This window comes from Anarhichas minor, unplaced genomic scaffold (genome assembly GCF_050575085.1).
Source record: "Anarhichas minor isolate MPS153535 unplaced genomic scaffold, ASM5057508v1 ptg000045l, whole genome shotgun sequence".
In the NCBI taxonomy this organism is placed as follows: Eukaryota; Metazoa; Chordata; class Actinopteri; order Perciformes; family Anarhichadidae; genus Anarhichas; species Anarhichas minor.
This window is the reverse complement of record NW_027466491.1, coordinates 1,426,485-1,448,964: the sequence shown is the minus strand read 5'-3', so window position 1 is coordinate 1,448,964 and position 22,480 is coordinate 1,426,485. Positions and strand designations below refer to the sequence as shown.

Below are 22,480 nucleotides of genomic sequence, written 5' to 3'. Positions count from 1 at the left end.
TCAAAGGCCTCAGAGCTATTTTTGGACAGCACCCTTAATGTATTCAGAAATGTTTATTTAGGCTTTATATAACTTACAAAACAATTTGAAGAGTTTATTTTTATATGAGGAACGTGGCACTTTATGTCATTTATAGATGGAACAGAAAGTCACTATTTACAAGTGGTTTTTCTAATGTCATTGTATTTCAGATTTGAGAGCTATAACTTATTTGGGATTTATGTTTTTTTCTTTGATCAAAGTTGCTAAATTGTAAATACTCCACGTGTTTTATCAAAGTAGAACAGAATGTCCATCTGGAGACGACCCTTCACAATTCAACGGAGCTCGTAGAAGCCGAGTGATTTGGAAAGTCCAGGACATTTTGTGGAAACCACCGTTAAGTATTTGAGTAAATGCGTAGAATTGCGAGTAGATATTATACGTTGGAGGCGTCAGCAGCCAACTAGTTGTGCATCTTTAGAACGAAGACATTTCTGTGTTTCAGTAACTAGGAACAACTCATCGTAGTTGCGACTTCATATTCAGCTAGTTTAGGTTTATTTGTTCTGTGGCAAAATCAAAGTCTGCATCCCGTACAAACATGGGACAGTTGTATCTTTTTCTTTTTTACCAATAAAATTTGAGCATTCCTTTTATTGCCTCTTGAGTTTTATACCATGTCTTTAAAATCATTACAAAAAAAAAGAAGAAAAAAAAAAAAGCGGTTTGTCACACAATACTTTATTAGGCATTTTATAAACATATTGTTTGACCCAAGCATCAATAATACTCAACACCCTGACCAAGTGTTTCCTTTTGTTGACGGCGAATATCAAACCAGAAGGCACAGATACAATACAGCAGAGGCCTGTGGTGTAAAACGCTGATATGGGAAACACAAGAACTTGTGGCCTCGACTGGTGTGCACTAATGTGTTAGGAGGTGACCGGGCGGCCATGCCACCTCATTCAGCCCGGCTGACTCGCACAGCCTTCTTTCCTGTGGGGCTGAAAAGCATTGCAGCCAGCCAGTAGAGCGCGAGTAACAGCTGTTTTGTTAGCCGTCTGAAATCCTGGGGACCGGAACCGCAATAAGCTCCCTTCACTATGCCGGCGGATTGAGGGGAGAGTCCAGCCGATTGTTTCAATACATTTTGTCATTAAAAATCAGAGGCAGAGCAAACAGGGTGGGGCAGGGTGTGAGCAGGCCAGCAAAGCACCGCATTGTTGAGGTGTCAGGACTGTTCAGCTTTATCCAGCAACGGGAGGAGCAGGGAGCGATGTCATTCTGCAAACTAATGGCTCCGGTCCGACTCACTCAGTCACTCATTAATTCATTCACTCAATCACTCTTTGGACGTACAGTTAGTATGATCTCATCCATTGTCTGCTGAACCACAATCGCTATATCTGATCAAAAGAAAAAGCGCGCGCACACACACACAGCTAGATAGGAAGTACAGCATTCACTAAATCTCTAAGAAAGTCTATAGAGTCTGGCAAAACTCAAATACAAGCTTGTTCAGAGTCGAAGGTGTAAAACATAAACTCAAAGTAGTGAGTTTAAAGATGGTTAATGATCTATGATGCATGCCCTTATCTCTTATTTATCTAGTAATGTGTAATAGGATGGAAATAGAAGATTAAGATTATGAGGAATAAAATGAAATCAACTATGTTTGAGTATAAAACTCATTACTGTTATAGCCTTAATACAAGAAGCAGAGACAGTGACAAGCTCATGCTGTATACTGAGCATTGTTTTTGAATTACAAAACATGCATAGCTTCGGTTATTATTAGCTTCAGTATTGCATTTTGCACTCGGACATTCTTAGATTAGAATATGAATGTCATGCCTGTTTAGAGAAATAGTTTGAAGCGTTTGAACGTCCCTCTGGCAACGAAACCACTATTTAAGTAGCGAAGGCGGTGAGGGGGTTGATTACATCATGTTTTGGTCATTCTCTGTTTTTGCGGTTAGTGCAGAAGTCACTATGGGCCCGGGATTAAACCCCAACCCCTGCTGGTAACATCAGTGTCTGTGAGAAGTGAAAAGTCCGGACACCGTGGAGCTCTTTGTCTTTGGATTAAACCACAAAGCATCCGACCGGCCAAAGGACCCAGCATGTGCTCGCCTCTCCCAAACTCTTCATTTCCCAGACTCAGGTCAAGACAAAACAAGAGCTCCTGATGTCTTGACCTCTGCTTTTACGCCAGGGGGACCCCATCGGCCTTTTGTGTTTCAAGAATACCTCAAATCTCATCTGGGCAAGAGCGGAAGCATTACTAAAAGGTAGAAAAGTCATTAATGCATACTTCTCTGATTAAATAAACTCCTAAAGCGTTGTTCTTCCTAAACTATCGGCAGTGTGGCTGTCACTTATTCTGGACAGGCACCAAATGTATGTATGTTTAGTAGTGGAGAGGTAATTCACCCGCAGATGAAGCTTAAGTATTAGGTAACATTAATGAGGCTTGTAGCACAACAAGAGTACTGGCGTGTACTCCTTTCTAAACAAATACTTCACATGAAAACCTGCTTGTGGGTCGAGCGCCCCCTCTCTCCTGGCTGCTCCTCTGAGGCCTTTTCAAGAGTCTTTCCTCACAGTTTTGAGCAGCAAGCTTCCATCTCGCTCCTCCACCAGGAAGCCCAACTCCCTGAGTGCCGAGTAGTCCGCGGTGCCGCGGCGTTCCAGGGCGGCGATCTGCTCCTGGTTCTGCGTGTTGTGTTCTAGGAGGTTCCTGATGGTAAAGATGGCCCACTGGCTGATAACTAGAGGTCTCTGGTTAAGGACGGCAACAACAGAATACTAATCCTACGGAATGAAACGCACTGGAGTTCGTTCTGGTATTTTTTTTGCATTTTTCTAAAAAAGCAGTTGTAAGGGAAGATGCATTTCATGAATAAATGCAGACGTGAAAAGAAAGATAGATATATAAAAGGTTAACAAGTAACATGCTAACACAGGCCAGACATTTTCAATGTCAAACTCATAAGTGCCTGGTATTCGCCTCAGGTCGCCAAGTACGCAGACAGCCCAACAAACAAAACAGTTAAGCAGACAAGTTAAGTTTTGTGATACAAAACATTCTCAGCTCGCCCCTCTCAAGTTTCCCGCATAAACATATTTGTTTCTTTGACAGTCTTTTTCTGAACAGGAACAAATGCTGACACCTACATAAAAAAAGGTGGACGATGTGGATTGTATGTGTGGAAGTGGGAGAGGGGCACGGGGACAAAGGGACGGGGCTCAAACTATTGCCCTGGATAAATGACAATCTGGCACGCTGCCCCAGCTTTAGCCAGCTAATACCAACCGGGAGCAGGATGTCCAGCGGGAGCAGGAGATGACGACGACTCAGTAAAACAGAATTTGGCTCGTTTTCAAAGCCTGTCGTTGTGAGAAAGGGCACTAAAAGCTCATCATATACACACTCCCTCCCCTACAGAGTCATCACCGTGTTAGATAGACCGGTACAATCTAATGCAACAGCACAAATAAGGTCTTAATAGTTACCAAAGAACTGACTTAACTTTCTGATCAGTTGACGCTGTTAACCAGCTGCGAGCAAAGATCTATTGAGCGGTGGTGACCGCTGTGTGAAAATGTCACGGCCGGTCTACACACACACTGTTGTAATCAAAGCTTAATACAACACTTGTGTTTGGTTGCAAACCCACCAGCCTGCAAGCATGCCAAATCAAATACTCAAAGTGACGGGATAAGATACACAAAGACTAAAATAACTTCTGGACATAAATATGAACAATGATTTGAGATGAACTTGTATTATATGTACATAAACACAGATGGGTCACTATTTCCATCACCTTCACAAAGGATACATGGGTTGTTGCTGTCTATGTTGCAGTTGTCCAGGATGAGGGGGATGCCTTCCAGATCTCTCACCTGAGGAGAAACATTCACTTTCAATGTTTGACATCAATGAACATCTTTCAAATAGTTCTCCACAATTTAATACCAGTTCTGTAATAATGCTTTTGCTGATAATTTCCTTAGCTAAATAAATAATCTGTAGTATCTGGATACACTATTTGCTTTGTGATGATATTACATAATTTATCAGGGCATTCTGTAGTGGAAAAAATACAAAACCTGAAATCAGATCTATGAAAAACAAAATGTGGAAAATGTTTGAAAGCCTCTCATAGCATTTTCAAATCAATAGGTCATTTATTATTAATAGGTTTCGTTTTTGGCTACGCAACTCTGATGTTCAAGCTTTCTATGTAGTGAATAACAGGAATAAGTGTGCCTGTCCTTAGCAGAGCCTCACATGCAGCAGCAGCAGTGTGGTTGTGGGTTAGTCTAAGGCCGTCACAACAGGGCGATCTGCTTTGCATCATGTGTCTGATTCTATAGGCTTAATTGTTGTCTGTGCTTGCTGTTGCCTTTCCTTTGCCGTTGTGGTTACCCTCCAAACATACTGGTGGGAGCTCCAGAAACGAGACAAAGTGCTGACTTTCAGACTTTTTCCATTTAAAACTGTTGAGGAAACAAAGTCGCTGACCATTACGAGCAGCCAGGTCTGATTTTCTGAAGTTGCTCACACTACGTCCAAACCCATAAAGAGATGAATAACAAGCGGCCGGGCCCTGACTTCTGTCCGGTACACGCCGTAAAACGCTTTGCATGCAGCTTAAATTGCAATCTCTCCCAAAGGTGAACAGAACGACATTTGGTTTACTGGAAGAGATCTTACTGAAAACAGATATGGGGTGATTTCAGACCACTGACAGACCACAGATCAGCATCCATAAATAATTTGGAGAGGCCAACTGAGGGTGGCCATCCCACAAGCATTCCACTGATCTGTTTCTATTAAGTAGAACGGAATCTATAATGTGCCACAGAGAGAGGCCAACTCCTCCGCACCCCGCTTTATTATCTGTCTGTGCTTTCTGGTAATAGTGAGATGCTGACAGATGGCGATGGAGGGAAACCGATAACATCACCAAAGCGAGGGAGGAAATGTTTCACATTTCAGTCCAAAACCAAGTAATTGTGTTGAAAGAACTCCTAAGCTCGCAGTCATTACACTCATTTCCAGTCCTCGGTTGTCCTTGGGTCCTCAGGAGATCCTGTGGTTTGACAAAGCAGCCCGTTACTAGAACCTGCATTGTAAACATGCACATTTAGTGAAGATCGGTCTGTTGAAGTAAGACCAGGGGGGCCTCTCACTCGCTCTTTGACCCCATTGTGTTAAGAGTGATCAAGATCCCAGAGAAAGAAAATCCGATGAACACGCATACAAACCAAGAATTATCTAATTTCAGGGACTCTATGAAGTTTATCTTTCTAAAACCCTTACTTTCTCCAGACCTTAACTTCTTGAGGACCATAATTTGGTTAAATGTTAAAAATGTCATTTTGAAGAAGCAGATTTTCCCACATTTTTTTTAAAAGGCACATATCTATACTGGATATGATGTTAATTATAGTACGGCATATTGTAGAACTGGGAACTGTGCTTTCCAACACCAGCATTCCAACATGTGAGTTAGCAGTGAGTTTACAGCTACAGACGAGCTGGTTTTGTGCCCGTTTGTAGACCAAAGAACTGAAAACCTGCCGTCAGTGCATTTTAACTACAGTAAATAGGGCTTTGTGGTCAATGTCCAGTGTGTTTAACATTAGCTATATGACTGCACAAATATCCAGTAACTCCTTTCGACCCAACCAAACTACAGGTGTGAAGCAGCCTTTTTTCTGTCCTTTCCGCCATCCATCCATTCATTCCAAACCTTGTTCTGGTTGTCGGTATTGCTGTAACAGAGGTTTCCTATCAGCCTGATGAGGTGGGCCTTGAAGCTGATGACAGGAGATTGGGAGGCAGGGTCTCCGTCTCCACTGAAGGAGAAGCTCTGAGCAGCACTGAAGATGTTCTTACTGGCCTTCCCTATAGCATGCACCTGCCGCAGGAGCTCTGCAGAGAGAGCACACAAGAGTGTGAGATGCACAAACAAGACATTTAATCCACCCCAATCTCAAATTCAAGCTGTTACAGCTTATTATTTAATGTATGGATTTAAATTTCGCAACAAATGTAAACAAGACATGGTGTTTTAGTAACCAATAAAGTGATTTGTGTCAGTCTTATTTGCTGTGTGTTTATTGCTTGTCAACGTGAGGCATGGTTGTGTGTTGATTTGTTTTCTGTGGGTGATTTGATAACGGATCTGGTTCTTTCACTATTTCAAGGAGTGTCTACGGTGTACAGATGACATATTTACCCTAAGACGGCCAAAATGGACTCACAAACTCACACTGTGGATCCGGTCAGAGAGGTTGTGTGAGTGTTTGTTTTCATTTACCAACAGTAGTCCCTAGAAGGTCAGGATGGTCCTGCAGGAACATGAACTGCCTGTGGTCTGAGGTCATCTCACACAGCACGTCCAGCAGACTAATCACCGTCAGCGCCTCCTGCAGGACCTACAGGGGATTACAACAAGGTGTTGGTCACATGGGGAAAGGATGTTGGATGTGAGATAACGTTAGGGTGGGGACAAAAACACTCTAAATGTTAACACACGTGTCACGCACTTCATGAGGCACTTCTCTGTGTTTACATGCATCAGTCAGGTTTACTATCTGTACCTCATCACTGGAAGCGGAGCCGGTGGCGAGTGTCAGCACAGCCCCACAACCTTCCTGGAAGGAAGTAGCCAGGAAGCGAGCCACGTTGGAAGGGATGCCACACTCCTCCGAGTCCTCCTCTTGTAGCTGGGCAGAGAGCAGCTCTAATAGAGTAACTCTGAAGCACACAGACACCTCTATGAAACATCCATTTACCTTTTAGTATTAGAAATCAGTATTCTCCATGTGTACTAGGTAGTATTAGCTTTTCATCAACTTGCATACAACTTGTTATTAAAAGTCTTTTATTTGAGGTTTGCTGGGGCGGTGTTTATTATAAGATCAGTTTCAGTGTAATTTAAGGAGGCCGATTAGTCTATAGTGACATTTACTGCCTGTCACTATATCAAGTGAAGTACCTTTCATGGTGTGACATCCCAGAGTACATGCTCTCCACCAGAGCTGAAGACTTGAGGAAATACTGGGTGGCAATGAGAACCCTGTAAATCAATAAATACCAAATCAAAACTTTACCAACAACAAGCAGAGATAATAGTTGGTTATTTCTTGGTACGATACATACACCGTTAGCTCTTTCGACATATAAACTAACAATTGCTTGACACACACCAACGCAGACACACACTCTTACGTCCAGTCCAGGTCAGGCTGGGTCCTACAGAGCTCCATCACCTTGAGTGCCAGGTGGATGTTCTGTGGATCAGAAAGTTCTTCCACCTTGGCTTCATCCAGACATGTGTGGAGTACCATAGAGGCATAGCTTACCGCCTTCTCATCATCAACGCTGAGCAGCTGCCTGTTCACACATGTTTGGGTTGACTCAATGTGAGGACAAATAAATACTATTTATATAATAGTATAAATACTGGTACAGACTGTGCATTAGTGTCAACAGTGAAGGGCTATATGTGGTGAAAGATATGTGGATGATATGTATTAAGTCTAGGCTAGTTTTGGCCCAATGAACCACCAGGATGCTCAATAAACATAGTGTGAATTATAACAATTGTATGCAACAGTGTTGCTTAGTGTGGTAAAACACAAAACTTACAGGAGAAGATTTGGAAAGCTCTGATGCCAAATGTCATCTTTACACGTTTGGTTTCCGACCGACATGTTACCGAGGAACTGGATCCCACAACGAAGAGCTGGGGACACGGAGAATGATTTAAATGTTTTTTTAAGTTCAGTATCAAAAAATAAAATAATCTTATTACAATTACCTAATTTTAGACTTACGTTCAAATATGCCATCTCTGCTCTCTGTGGTCTGAAGGAAGCTCATGTGTTTCAGGGATACATCGATGAAACCAAGCTTCCTTGAGGAAAAAGAGAATTATATATCAGTGTGTATATTTAATCGTTTCCTTGCATGTTCATTTAGTCAAAGAAGGTGCACATGGACACGAACACATACAGTACAATGCAATCTAATACAATTCTGCATTATACAAAGTTTAATTGTTGTTGAGACTGTGTCTCCAACAGGTGTTGATTCATCCACACAGTTTGCGATGTCCCTACATCTGTCATGCTATCCAAGCTACTGATCCCATTACCTGAGCAGACTCTGGTTGCGGGTACTCTGGACACAGGCGTTCCTCTGAGCCCTGAAGCACTCAGCGGTCAGCTGCAGCTGCAGGGCCACAGACCGCAGGTCCTGGTCGTCACAGCTGACAGCCAGAAGCTCATCACGCAGTCGGGACAAGACCTTCAGAAGACTGGAGAACGCCTCCTCCTCCACAGCATCTCTGGGAGCAGAGAAAGTTGACCAACAATAAAACAGGAGGGACAGGTACTTTACTGCAGTGGTACCCAAGGAAAATGTGGCGTGAAACTTAGGAGGAACAGCTCTGTTTTTTTGTCTGTTTGCAATGCAATACTTGGCGGTATTGCGCCATCATTAGTAATTAGTTACACCTGTGCTTTTTCTGTGAACTCGAAATGAATTCACAGAAAGATGGGACAGTCGTCTTTTGCAACAGCTGAAATAATTAAGTCAGTATAACGAACAAGGCTTTATTGCAGATCTGCAGATTAATCTATTTAAACCCGCTTTTAATTAACCTGTGATGCTAGTTATGTATGTTTTGTTCCTTGCTGTTATGCCATCCCTTTTGCTTGTATTGTAATTGCTTTTGTTTGTTTTTACAAACCTTTTTAAAGCGCTATTTTATTATAATTAATGAACTCCCACCTTTCTGTTTATACACACAGAGAGGACAAGAAACAGGCCTGCGTAATAGTAGCCAATGGACCCGTTACGTCCGACTAATGTATGAACAGGATAGCTTAGCCGGTAAGCTAACACCCTCCGTTTCCTCCCAAAAAGGCAGAAGCATTCCTTTGTCCGCACCTGTATTCCTTGTCCCGTAATGCAGCCGTGAATTTTTTTAAGACCTGCAAGTGTTCAGGGGAGTGTTCTTCACTCAAGATGCCAGCGATAGACGCCGAGATGTCCAAGTCGCTGTCGGTGGAAGCTGCCATGTTTCCCTGTCTGCTTAGCTAATTCGTTTGGGCGAGACTTCCGGATAAACCTCTGCACGCTATTGGTTCAATCCAGGGCGAAGGCGGAGTCAGAGCATGTGCTGGCTGCTGTTTTCACACACAAGTCACTTGGAGCGATGCACGGGGATGCATGTCATTTGTCTGTGTCAAAAGTACAGAAAGAGACTAAAGAGAGAACTCTGAAAAAAGATGATATTAAAATCTTGGTTGATGTTGGAGTTATAGTAATTTATTGAGAGAAACTAGGGTGATAAGAAGCTTCTTGCTTTCTCCGTGTATCTACACTTTATGTTATAAACAATCCCTTTGGCTGGTGCCTGTTCTCCTCGAGCATCAGTAGCTTTTCAGTTCTTTCTGGCAAAAAAAAATGCAATTTATTTAATAGTCTGTTGAGATTTATCCTCATGCACAGACTATATCCAACATGACTCGAAGATAAAGTGTTTGAAAGTGTTATTTGGGCAAGTAGGCAGCGCCCATTACATGTATTATTGTGTATATACTATATATCTATACTTAGACCCACAGTATAACATCCAATCATTTCTGAGATAGAAGTTCTGTACAGGATGTAAGCTGCAGCTGCACTCGCATATGAAATCCATTCACGTAAAGCAATGATTACAGGTCAGAAGATCAATACATTGAGCCCAGATAAGTTGTGGGACAATGGTTGCAGCTGCAACAGCAAAGCCACAGTACAAGCCTTTTGGGATTTCCATGTAAAGTGGCGAATTTTTGATTATAGGAGTTACCTCCGCGTGGTTGTCCCCTGTGTTTTCACTGGCCAGGCACAGCACAGCGGCGGTGAAAGGCAGATCAATGTGGAAAGAGAGTTGATTATGGATAGTGAGAGCTATCCACCTCAAGCAATTTGTCAGCTTTAAAATGAGGTATTTGAAGATCCAAACATTCCCAGTAAAGGATTCCCATAATTCATTCTTCTAAGTTGAATAATTGTAAATATCCTCGCAAACTGGGAGTGGTATGGTTGTGATGGGAAATCAGACCATACCAGATTTGAATTACAGGAAAAACAGGACACACTATCATTTTTTTTTTTGTTATTCTGGGAACCTCAGTTATGCAAAGTAACTAGAGGACAGTTGGTTTAGTCTGCAGTGGCAGAGGATCAAGCTCTTCTCAGTGAAAAACATGAACACGATTAACCGCACAGAGGATTATTATTCACAGATGGCCGCTTAGCCTGATGGTACACAATCAATGTCGAAAGCAAGTCCATAGATGAAGCATTTTATTCTCAAATGAAGCATGTCACATCTGGTCTCACAGGTCAGCCAATGGTCTATCTTGTTGGGATCTGGCCCTAGTCTAGAAGCACCCATGCTCCTTCCTGTCATACAACGTCTGATGGAAAACTCCAAGATGAATGACTACACCTCCCAGCACAGCAGAAACCTGATGCTGGTCCCTCATTGGCCAAGAAAGGGCCCCCCACTGGTTGTGCCACCTGGTTTATAAGCCTGAGCACAGCTAGAATTCTTTCTCTTCCGTCCAGACACCGCTGGTGTAAGGAGATCCACAAGGCTCTCTTCACCCCGGACTCGTCCAGGGGACAAGAAGATCCACGAGGAACCGCTGCCTCATCAAATCCTATCAGGTCACATGCAACATTCGCTGGTCGAACAGACTGTGTTTTATTTTGAGTTTTGGATCCTGTAGTGCGAGAACGGATAACTTCTATGCCCCGTTCTCCCACCCTTTTTGTGTACACACCGCCGGCAGAAGGTAACAATCGTTCCTCGCCGAAGATTTCCGGGAAGGACGACCCAAACCTCGTCCCTCAGCCGAAGTTAAAAAGCCCCTCTCTGCAGCGAGGAGGCCGAGTCTGCGCCAGCCAGCCCCGAGGCCGCGCCACCGAGAGCCAGCGGCTACTCGAGGACCGAGTGATCCCCACCACGGGAAACGTACCCTACCGAACGAAGCTTCTACAAGTAAGAGTTACTGGTATCTGGGCCTAGCTTAGCTTAGCATAGCATTAGCTTAATTTAGCCTATTCGTTATGTCGTTGTTATTCCTGTATCTTGTTACGTTAAGTTACGGTCGTGTTATAACGTGTTATTGCGCAAGCATCGCGGACCACGGAGTCCCGTTATATTGTGTATTTCCTGCTATAACTGTTTGCATTAGATCCGTCGCTGCTAGTGGATGTGGAGGTTGTGATTTTATCATTTCAAAGACCAAAACCACGGAGCCTCGTCTCGCCGACCGAGTTTCGGGGTGATAAGAGAGCAATACTCGCGTTTCACCGCAGTGACAAAGATCTGTTTGTTTTGGGGATTCTTTTATTTTGTTTTTGGTTTTATTCTCTCCTCTTTAAATCGGCTCTGCGAGTGAGATCTAGAACCGCAACTATCACCGCAAAAGCGTGCTGTTCCTCACTGCCTCACTACTGCGCAGAGCACCGAGCTCAGAGCTCGATTTTCTCTCTCTCTCTCTCTCTCTCTACTAACCCGCACACACACGTAGTTAGAGCTACTGATTTTGGGTGAACCTCTCAGACTCGTGATTACTTAATCTCTGACCCCTACCCACATGGTACACCGTCCCACGTGGTTCTAGCAGCCACCTCTCCGCCATTTTGGTCGCCGGTCTCTAGACTCACCATCTTGGCCTGTAGGCTCACACGCCCTATTGAGATTAACCACCATCACTGTTGAGTAGGCTCCCCCTTCCCCCTTTCTTTACACACACACACACACACACACACACACACACACACACACACACACCTACATGTGCATATATTGATACACATATCCTTACCCCACTTTATTCATTTGACTTTAGGTATTAGATATATAATTGTATGATAGTGTTTGTTGATTTTGATAGTACTTGATTTGATCATTTATTGTTTTGATTTAATAAACTCTGTTATATTTTAAAGAGCAGTCGTCTGTGATTACTTGTGCATATGTGTGTAATAATAACTGGATGTAGTGGCCTGTGCTCGAACTTAAACCTTCACTTTCACTCTGAATGTGTAATAGTACTCAGACTGTTGACATTATGAGTGACCGCTAATTATGAGACTTAGTTTTATTGTTTGGTTATTGGTCCCTGTTCGCAGGGTGGTGCCCCGTTATTATTAATAATCATTAATAATTGTTACTGACATTAATAATTCTATTGATGTCAAGAATTTAGTTTCTTAGATGCTGATAACCAAACACGCTCCTCTACGTTCCCAACAATCTCATAATGGCACTCGTGACAACAAAGTCTGAAATTCGAGTTATTAAACTGGTACAGTGGTTAAGGAGATGAAAGCGCCCTGTTAATCCATAACATCAATTTATTCCACTCTTATAAAAGGCATGTAACTTTCAACACATCTGGGATAGAGGTATCAAGTGAGGGACAAGTCTATTTTGTTGCGTAAAAAATAGCTTTTTATCCATGTTAGCGACGTGGCTCTGTGAATTCTTATGGTTAGTCGGTCCACCCCAACTGAAACATCTCAACAACTATCAAATAGACTGGCAATAATAGACATTTATGTTTTACGCAGAACATATCCTAATACTTTGGAGACTTCTTTTTAATCTAATGCCACCATCAGCTCAACTTTTCTTTTTGTCCAATACTTTGGTTTATGACCAAACACTGATGACCTCACCTGTGCGTTATGTTCAGGGCTAATTAGCAAATGTTAGCATGCTAACACACCAAACTAAAAGGGTTCTCATGGTATTATACCTGCTAAACATTAGCATGTTTGCATTGTCACTGCAAGCATGTTAGCATGCTGACATTTTTAACATTAAAATACATTATACTACATCACACATGAAAACATTTAACTTAAAGCACCACTGTACCTGAGTACAGCCTCACAGATACATCATTTGTAAACGTGTTCGTGTTTCATCTGTACATATTGTGTTGAAATTATAAATGCCTGAAACTGATTCTGTAACTTTTTTCCGTAACTTTATAACTAAAAACACTCGCAAATTGACCAAATCCAATGACTTATCTTATCTTGCACACACAGTGGTTTTAAATGTTCAGCAAGTGGGGCGACTCCAGATATTCAAAACGTTTGCCAAGTTATGTGCTGTATAAAGCTAATGTAGTATCGTTCAATTCATAAGCTCAGAACCAGAACTCAGAGATGAAGACCTGGATGATGAAAATGTTGCGTTTGGAAACAACCCCTGACTTGAAATAGTTCATAGCCACCTGCAACTCAAGGTCCCTGGGGCCAAAGATAGGTTTCACCTGACGAACCACACCTAAAAGAAGACAAAGACTCAATTTTTGGAGACTTATGAGTACATGCAATCATCTGTATATACTATTTAATAAAGGCTTTCATAAAGGATTGACTGCCTGCTCTCTCCACTTACCCACGAGCATGCCCTGGTGGGAACGCTGAATCACATCAAAAGAGAACTGGTCATCTGTAACCAGGATGTTAAAGTAAACATCGGTGGCACCGGGTACAGGAACAGGGTTAGCCACTGCAACTGTCCGCAGGAAAACTATTTCTGTTGGAAGAATTGTTTTAAAGTTTGTATTAGTCTGATAGTAGCGAACCACAGAGTGCATTTAGTCCTTCAAATAATATCACACATATATTTATGATATAATTAAACAATTGTTCTGTGGGTTGAAACAATTGAAAGTAATTGAGTCGTATGTGCTGTGTCAGGTTGGTGGATGGAAAGTTGAATTTCATCTGCAAATTTGAAGCGACCGAGTTAACCCTTTCCGCCCCAGGCTGAAAACTGTGATCAGAATAAACACTGAACATGAATATTTTATGTAAATAATTGCATTCAAGATTCATGTTGGATTTACTCTGAATGTTGAATGTAGGCTCCCCTTGGAAACCTTGACACAAAATACATTTTAATAGAACTGTGAAGGTGTCAAATGTGGTAGCTCACTACAGATACAGTAATCTAACTAACCAGTTGAATCTGCCAGGTCCACAAACTTTTGCTCAAGGTAACTTTTACTCCATTATTACAACCAATTAAAAGTTATTCCCCATCAAGGACTATGGAAATCAACCAAATCATATGATACGGGCTACTACAACATATTCATGCACCATAGATCGTCATGCACACTATCATGTGCAATTGTAAATGCTGGGGAATGAGGCCATCGAGGTTCCACATACTAAGGCCTTGCTGTACGTCCACCTTGTCTTACCTTGTGGTCCACGGAAGTCTCCACGGAAGGTTGGCAGAGAGATGGAGATGTGGGAGAGGAAGTGGATGGGAGAGAGACGGCAGCCGACGTTGTTAGGTTGGCAGACCTTAACACAACGCCCATTCCCCGAAGCATCTTTTCTGGATCGGAAAAAGAAAAACAGAAGTGATGGTTAGCAGGCAAGATGGAAAGATGAAGAAAACGGGGAGGACATGGAGATGTATAACATATGTGCCAAGGAAAGAGGAGTGCACACAAAAGGAGAAGTGTGGGTTTCTCACAACTTTAACCTACACAGGACACAACAGTATTCATTAGAAAAACGTTGACCACAGCCTGACGGCTGAGTTGAGCCAGGAGAACCTGGCAACACCTGAATAGCTACCATAGACCTCTATGGTTAACCGATGAAAGGGTGCCTTAACTAGGAGGCCAAACCCTGATCCCTCAACCTAATATCAAGTTTGTGGGGCTCCCCGACATGAAGACACCAGCGCTTTCAATATATGAACTTGAAAACTGCAAAGGGAGCAGAGCCATGAAATTACAGCAAGCAGGTGAGTCCAAGTTGTTTTGCCCAAAGCCACAGACATGATTGTGTGGTATTCATGCCACGAAGGGAAGACGGGATTGTAGTAAACCAGGAGAGGGTAAGTAGGACCGAATGTCATTTGATGTGATCAATGACATCACACTGAAGTGCATGGTGGACAAAAAACCCACAGCTTTGACAGAATCTGCAGCGGAATAAGCATAATTGCATTTCCAAACGATAGTGTCTCTCCAAAATAAGACACATACAGATACTATTATCTTTACATACAGCATTTCCCTATTTTTATATATTTGAAATAATCAACTTAGCATTTGGAAAGTGGGTGGTTATATGATACAAAGATTTAAGAGAATAATTACCTCATATATTTAATTTCAATCAGCGCTATGCATTAAACCCCCAAAAACCACCAGGAGGGAAATGGAACAGTGGAAAATTTGTCTGGCTGCATTTATCCAGCTGACCAACACAGCTACTGGCCTTTTGGTATCATTTACAGCAAATCAACTGATAACCACCCAATACCAACACTAAAAGCACTATCCATCATGTGAGCTGTAATGCTGCGCCACCACTAATTGAGCCCCCATGCTGGCTGAGCCCCAGGTGCCCATAAATAAGTGCCACGCTTATTTTTCTTTCTGTCCGCTAAGGCGAGGCCTGTTTCATCCTACGGTGAGGCCGCTTGGAACAGATCATAGGAAAACATTAGAAATTACCACAGCGGAGGAAGTGCGAGAGTAGTGGCAGAAACCATTGCCGGTGTGTGTGTGTGTGTGTGTGTGTGTGTGTGTGTGTGCTTGAGCATCGAAGAGTAAAAAGTCATTTTTATCCGTCACTTTTTAATTCCACACACATAGAAAGTACACATAAAGGGAAGCTGCTGCAAAAACACGAGGTAGAGTGAGCTGCATCATGCAAATGAATGCACATGAACAATCCTGTCAGTGTTGTAGAGTTACAGCTAATGAGCCCCATCTAGTGGTACCATGTCCTAATATTCTTCTGTATCTACTGCTACACCATATGCTGGAATAATAACAAAAAAAGGCATTGAATGTTGAAAACAGCTGAAAAACAAGAGATTGTTTTCAAGAAATGCATCCCTAAGACCACTTTGCATATACAAATGCAATTCAATTAACAATTTCGACTTGTTGCTTCGATAACCAATCATTCACTGTAAAGTAAATCATTCTAACACCATGTTCCATACTAATATTCTCAGATGGATGCCGAGAAGAATTTAGCAATACAAATAAATAGATTTTTCTTTAATAACCACTCAAATTCACCATAACAGACTGCTGTAGCAGCATTTTTGTTTGGTGTGAATCAGTGTTTTTCCACTCAACAAGAATGATAGATTTGCCCCTTATTAACTGTGCCAAAGGGTAGAAGGAAAGCTGGAGCTCTGACTTCTGCATTAAGAAAAATATATATTATATATATATATATATAAAACCACCTTTATAATACATGAGTGGTGAGTGAAAAATAGGGATACATTTAAAAACACTCCAAACTATTCCTTTAAATTTCACAGTTTTCTAATATGTAAATGTTCCTGAGGGCTGGATGGACTGCTTGTGTGTGACAAACACAGCAATCTTGGCCATATACAGATGTGATGTCCCGTAGTGAACCAGCCTCATCTCCACGGTCAGAAAAAAGTCTTGCGGTCGGGATAATGTACGGCGCAGTGAGATCTCTCCTCCGTGAGCGTGCTGCTCCACGACAAAGTATTCCTCCTCATCTCCGGAGACTATGCTGAGCAGCATTTTGACTCCCGGCACGGAAATGGAGAGTCCCATCCGGAAAACAACAGTGGAGGCGGGGGTGTTGGTTGTAAAGCTGATGTTGTAGAAGGAGATTCTCAGCGGGAGCAAGAGACACGACGCAGGATCCTGCGTGAACTGGCAAGTTACTCGCTCGCAACGGCTGAAAGGGGGAAACAAATTAGATACTCATTGGATGGAGGGCAGAAACGGCTGCAGGCAGGGGTATAAAAAGAGGAAAAGAACAAAGAGAGGGAGTAAATGATGGAAGTAGGAGAGTGAGAAAAGAGTTTTGTGACCGTAAACTACAAGCAAATGTCATAAGCAGCCCAAATCGGCATGACAGGAAATGTGTGCAAAATGAGAAGGACGGAGTCTTAATACTACACCACAGAGTAGTAAGATGCATCATGCTCAGCTGGGGACAATCAACTCTTTCATTCAAACAGCCCGTCATGAACAAGTAGCCATCAACACTCACCCCTGCCCGGTTTTCCGGAAGCTTTGAGGACATGCCAAGGACAGACAGCGAAATCCTCCCAAGATGTTGAAGCAGGTTTCAGAGACAGAACAGGTATGGGTCCCTACTGCACATTCATCAATGTCTAAAAACACAGGGGGGAAGCAAAGGTTAGACATTAAATAAAAAACAACACTCCTCCACTTGTTTTAATGGCAATGGTACCAAATGTTTTGTCTAAATTACCTTGGCATGTGTGTCCATTGTGTGTGATGGTGTAGCCTGTGGGTGGGCAGGTACAGTAAAAACTTCCTGGGGCGTTGGTGCAGCTGTAGGAACACCCATGACGTCCAGCAGGCAGAGCACACTCATCAATATCTGAGAGTAACAGACAGTAAAAAGTCATTAGAAATACTCAGTGATGTGTTTATGTGACATGTGATCACATCCGGGGGTTGATTTGCAACATCACGAAGCACCATGAAGGCCAACAAGCACCTTCACACGTTATCCCATCGATGTCGCTCAGCTGGTAACCACGGCGACAGTAGCACTGGTACGAGCCATGGGTATTTGAACACGACTGGCTGCAAGGCTTGGCTGCACACTCATTGACATCTGTCGGCACACAGGCACAGAATCAGACCTCAAAATGTGTCGCATGAGGATTCAAACAAGACCAAGTCTATGATGCAATGGGAATTACATGAAGCTGAGAGGTCGCTCATCCACAACACAATGAGCCTGAATGAATCCATGAAATGAGGAGGGATTTTACCGTCACAGCTTCTGCCGTCGTGGGACAGTTTGAAGCCAGTGGCGCAGCTGCACTGGTAAGACCCCTGTGTGTTGTCACACATGTGGGCGCAGAGTCGTCCGGAATAATGCCTGCACTCATTGATATCTTGAGAACACGGGGGACAGACCATGAATCTGAGAGTCAGAGCTGACTTCCACTTTCCACTTGTCTCGTGACACTTCTTTCTCCTCTACTCACTTGAATTTATTTACCGTAAACAATATTTAATTTCACAGCTGATATGCACAATATATTACCAATGATGCAATAACAAAAAAAAATGTGATGAGTTTGTACTGCACCTTCACACCGTTTAGTTATACTGTTGCGGAAGAAGCCAATTCTGCATTCACAGCGGTACGTGCCCACCAGGTTGACACAAACATGGCCGCCACACACATTCCCTGTACGACACTCATCCACATCTGTAAAACATGAAGGGGAGAAGTTACATTTATGACAAAGGGAAATTAAGGTGACTTATAATGATTTCTGGCCGCAAACAAAATACTTTCAACACAGGACATAATTTATCGTGACAGTATTCACCTTCACAAAGCGTGCCGTCCTGAGTTAGATGATAGCCTCGTCCACAGGTGTATGTGTTCCTTAGACAAGTGTAGGAGCCCACTGTGTTCATACAAGTCTGGCCAGGCAGGCAGGTACTGGTATGGGCCACACACTCATTTACATCTAATGAGGAAACACATAAAGCAAAGCCAGCTTAACGTTTACCCGGGGATTGTTTTTACCTGAGTGTGACACTAAGCTTACCGATACAGCTGCCGACGGCGTCCTGAATAAAACCGTCTGAGCACCTCGCCTTTGGGGTGCAGTAAAACGAGCCTTGTGTGTTGGTGCACAAAAGGTTTGGTCCACAGTTATGTGTCCCCAAAGTACACTCATCTATGTCTGGAACAGGCACGGAGGAAAAGATGAAGAAAGCATAAATATTTTTATTGACATGAAATACTGTAGGCCATTGGACATGTGATGGCTATTTTACCTTAAACTAAAATTGCAGTATTGTTACCTTGGCATTTTTTGTAGTCTTTGAGTTCATACCCGGTGTTACAGCTGGTTTTCGTCTGACATTGGAAGGAACCCAGCATGTTAATGCAAACTTGGCCAAAGACGCAGTTGTGACTGCCAGTCAGGCACTCATCAACATCTGAGGAGAGAGACATCCAATCAAAAATAAGAGGAGCAGTCTATCCGCATAGTAAAGCATTCTCAGTGGGTGGGATGTAGTAGAGCATCATTTTTAGGATACTGCATTTGACATGCTATGTATTAGGACACACTAACTGTGCTTTCAAATATCCACACTACCATACTACCTAGTATGCCAGAAAAAGATTTAGGATGCCCCAATACATGTCAAAGGCAGTATGTTGAAAGTACCAGAATGTTCGACTACATCCGATCACATTTTGCAGTGTTTAAGCCAGTATGCTGTTTTGGCTATTCTAACCCACAATCCTTTGTGCAGCAGACATATAAGCAAGAGGGTCAAAGTTCAAGGTGCCATGTTATGAGGAAGTAGTATGTCCCAACTGAATGCATAATGCATGCAACAGTACATACTTTATGAGAGCAGCTGCAGTATGTACTAAAATTCAAAAGAAGAAGTATGTGATTTGGAAATGCAGCTTAAATCTTTTGGCATACTAGATAGCATGGTGGAATGGGTATTGGAACGCACAGTCAGTTGTGTGGGTGTTGAAAGGCACAGCTTATGCTAATGTTTGCATGCTAACATTGTCACAATGATAATGCCAACATGCTCATGTTTAGCAGGTATGATGTTTACCATGTTCACCATGTGAGTTTAGCATGTTAGCATGCTAACTTTTACGGTGGCTGATGGCTGCTTAGAAGGGCTACTTTAAGTAGGTACATTACAGCGACCCTTTCATTTACATTACTCACCTTCACAATTCACTCCATCCTCTTGCAGTTGATAACCACCAAGGCACGCACACATACCGTAACCATCACACAACTGGGAGCACTTCGAGTCTGAAAACAGCAGAGACACACATGAAGAAGTAGACATCGCTGTATACAGTGTGAGTCCTACATCACAGGAATCATGTCACTGGCTGATGATAGGCAACGCCACCAAGAGGCGGGTGCCTAAACCTCTTACGCCTCTACTGATAACAATGAAGATCACATTAAGAAATGAAGGTGGCAAACCTGTACAGGTGTCCGATCCCCCCTGAGGCTCGGCCGTAGTGGTGGCCTGAGGCATTACTGTCACTGGTGCTATGGAAGAAAAGGCCTCATTAAAATGAAATTCCCTGAATAGCAAGCACAGGGTGAAACACTTCAGCACCTCATCACTCATTGGAACTCCACAAAGCTCTGTAGCCTTCCCATTGGCATGCTCTCATTGCTTTGGCCTTCAATCTACATCAGCAAGACACTTTTGCTTTTAAATCACTTGGCACCTAATGTGTGCAGATGGCCGAGTATACAGATTATTTTGAGTATCACAGACAGCCAGTAGCCATTCTGTCTAGATGAGACAGAGTGGAGCCAATCAAGACACTGAAGACTGAAAGCACAACATTGGTTACATCTCTTACCATTTGTATTGGGATCGATTTCTGCTTTTGTGGTTTTGTCGCAGCAGGCTTTAGCTGTGTACGAACACATGTTAAACAGAAACAACCCCTTGAACTCGCAGCTCGAACCCCGGCTTGCTGTGATCAGGCCGAGCATACAACAGTCACAGCACATCTGAACAGGAGACAGGGAGGGTGAAACAGGAAGAAAGGCAGCTGAAAAATAAGGAATCTTATCTCTTAAGTGATATTGTCATAAAATCTAGGATTTCATTTTTTAGGTGTCTTGTTTGTGTGCGCAAGAATGAGAAGACGTGTAAAGGTTGAAGACATTGACATCAGGGAGGAGTTAACCTTAGAGATTTGGGTTTCCCAGAATCCTCCTTGGAAGAAGGGCCTCTCACAGGCCCCTTGCCCCTTGGCTACCTCGATGCCATTGTCACAGAGTCGGTCTCCTACTACTGCTGCACAGCACTGCTCCTGGGTGATCCTGTAATTAAACGGCACACATTTAGCTCATCCAGAAGAGAAACTGCATCCTTTGATCCGTGAGGAAATAGCTGTATAAAGAGCATGTGGAGAAATGCTTGTTATTTGAGTAAGATACAGTCCATCAGCTGGCTGCAAGTGGATTTATTTATGATGTAATACGTTGCATATTTACTTGCAGCGATAAGTAACCCACCTTAGCTTGAAAGACATTGTAACAGTCAGCAGCTACTTTGAAACTTTCAAATTAATTTTATAATAAAAATGCTTAATTTCATCATGGGCAAAAAGTCCCCCCCCCCCCCCCCCCCCCCCCTGCCTTTCCTCTCCAAATGTTCCCTCTACTGACCGCCATGTGTCGACCAGGTGTTCCTCTATTTCATCAATCACACCCTCCATGTTCTTACAGTCAATCAGGGCCCTTTAGTGTTAAAAATGCTCCAGGGGGCCACTTAACGCCCGTCCTTACTGTGTAGTTACTCTGTGTCAATCCTCTCCTGTAGCAGGATGGATACCGTCAGAAACGCTGGCTTACAGGACACACACATTTCCCACAGGACAACGGCACACACTCATTTGAAGAGGCCAATGTGATTTATATTTGTACCCCGAGGAAAGTTTTTGAAGAATAAACACAACAAACTTCATGCATTCCCTCTGTACTGCCCCGTCCTTGGTCCCTGAGTCGCATCCTGAGACCCTCTCTTTTGTGAAACCAGGTGTTGCTTACCTGCAGGTGTGGGAGGAGGAGATGAGGGGGAGGTATGTACAGTCTTGTCCTCCCAGGGCCCAGTCCTTCCCATTCTGACAGCACTCGTGTTCAGTAGGAAGCTTATTCTCTGAGGATGAAATACACAGCAGAGGCATGATGGAAAAATATCACTGCTGCCCCTAAGTGTTACTAAATCAGATTTAATTAAATTGGGCTCACACTCTCAGATAGACAGACAGTACTTAGAAAATATTACCACGCAGTGCCTCACATAAGGATATAATATGCCCCTAAAATGAATAGTGTATTAAAGTTGTTCCAACCACTAACAAAGACTAACATTCGGCATTTCAATGCCAAAATGTAGCTGTGCGTCCTACCTTGTCCATGCAGAACTCTGTATAAAGAAAACAGAAGTATTGTCCACTGTGTCATCGCACTCACTTTCAGATGTTTCCCTCACCGATCGTCTAAATGTCAAGGTTATTTTAAATTACCGGGATGATCGGCGGCTGAACGGCAGCAGTGGATGGTGTGTGTGGTGTGTGTGTGTGTGTGTCTACTCTGTGAAAGTGTCCCGTCAAGAAGGATCTCAGTCAGAGCGGCAGGAGAGGCGACTCGGGCCTCGATTTGTGGGGTTAGAGATTAGAGGGCGGTGAATTATCTAAGAGTGCTAGCAGTAAAGTCTGAAGAACTGTTCTCCTGATGAAAACAAACAAGTCTGCTTCATGATAAAACATTGTTGAGTACATCAGCAAGACACTTTTGCTTTTAACTCAAATCGAGTGTTTTTGCAGCTCTGTCCAAATGTG

At 43.0% G+C, this 22,480-nt stretch overlaps 1 protein-coding gene and 1 pseudogene across 3 annotated transcripts; both read right to left on the bottom strand.

Annotated features, from left to right (window-relative positions):
- Positions 1-703: 703 nt before the first annotated feature.
- On the bottom strand, positions 704-9,116 carry atxn10 (ataxin 10). 3 transcript variants are annotated; one of them, XM_076111448.1, is made up of 12 exons: positions 8,960-9,116; positions 8,163-8,354; positions 7,843-7,922; positions 7,655-7,751; positions 7,235-7,399; positions 7,002-7,082; positions 6,604-6,760; positions 6,321-6,438; positions 5,751-5,932; positions 5,045-5,120; positions 3,831-3,894; positions 704-2,756 (listed from the first exon to the last, which is right to left on the bottom strand). In XM_076111448.1, exons 1-12 carry the CDS (start codon positions 9,088-9,090, stop codon positions 2,495-2,497), a joined length of 1,605 nt encoding a protein of 534 aa, XP_075967563.1. In that variant the 5' UTR covers positions 9,091-9,116; the 3' UTR covers positions 704-2,494. The 3 variants fall into 3 exon arrangements, with proteins under 3 accessions (XP_075967563.1, XP_075967564.1, XP_075967565.1); XM_076111449.1 differs by having other exon boundaries at positions 5,045-5,087; XM_076111450.1 differs by lacking the exon at positions 5,045-5,120.
- Positions 9,117-13,233: 4,117 nt separating this feature from the next.
- On the bottom strand, positions 13,234-22,103 carry LOC142971063 (fibulin-1-like; annotated as a pseudogene).
- Positions 22,104-22,480: the final 377 nt, after the last annotated feature.

Bases quoted from the DNA above. Each gene is read 5' to 3' on its own strand.
- atxn10 (XM_076111448.1), bottom strand. From the start codon at position 9,090: ATGGCAGCTTCCACCGACAGCGACTTGGACATCTCGGCGTCTATCGCT. The intron at 6,761-7,001 runs GTACTTCACTTG...TGTGTGCTTCAG, and splicing joins GGGATGTCACACCATGAAAG to AGTTACTCTATTAGAGCTGC. The intron at 5,933-6,320 runs GTAAATGAAAAC...CTCTCTCTGCAG, and splicing joins CCTTCTAGGGACTACTGTTG to AGCTCCTGCGGCAGGTGCAT.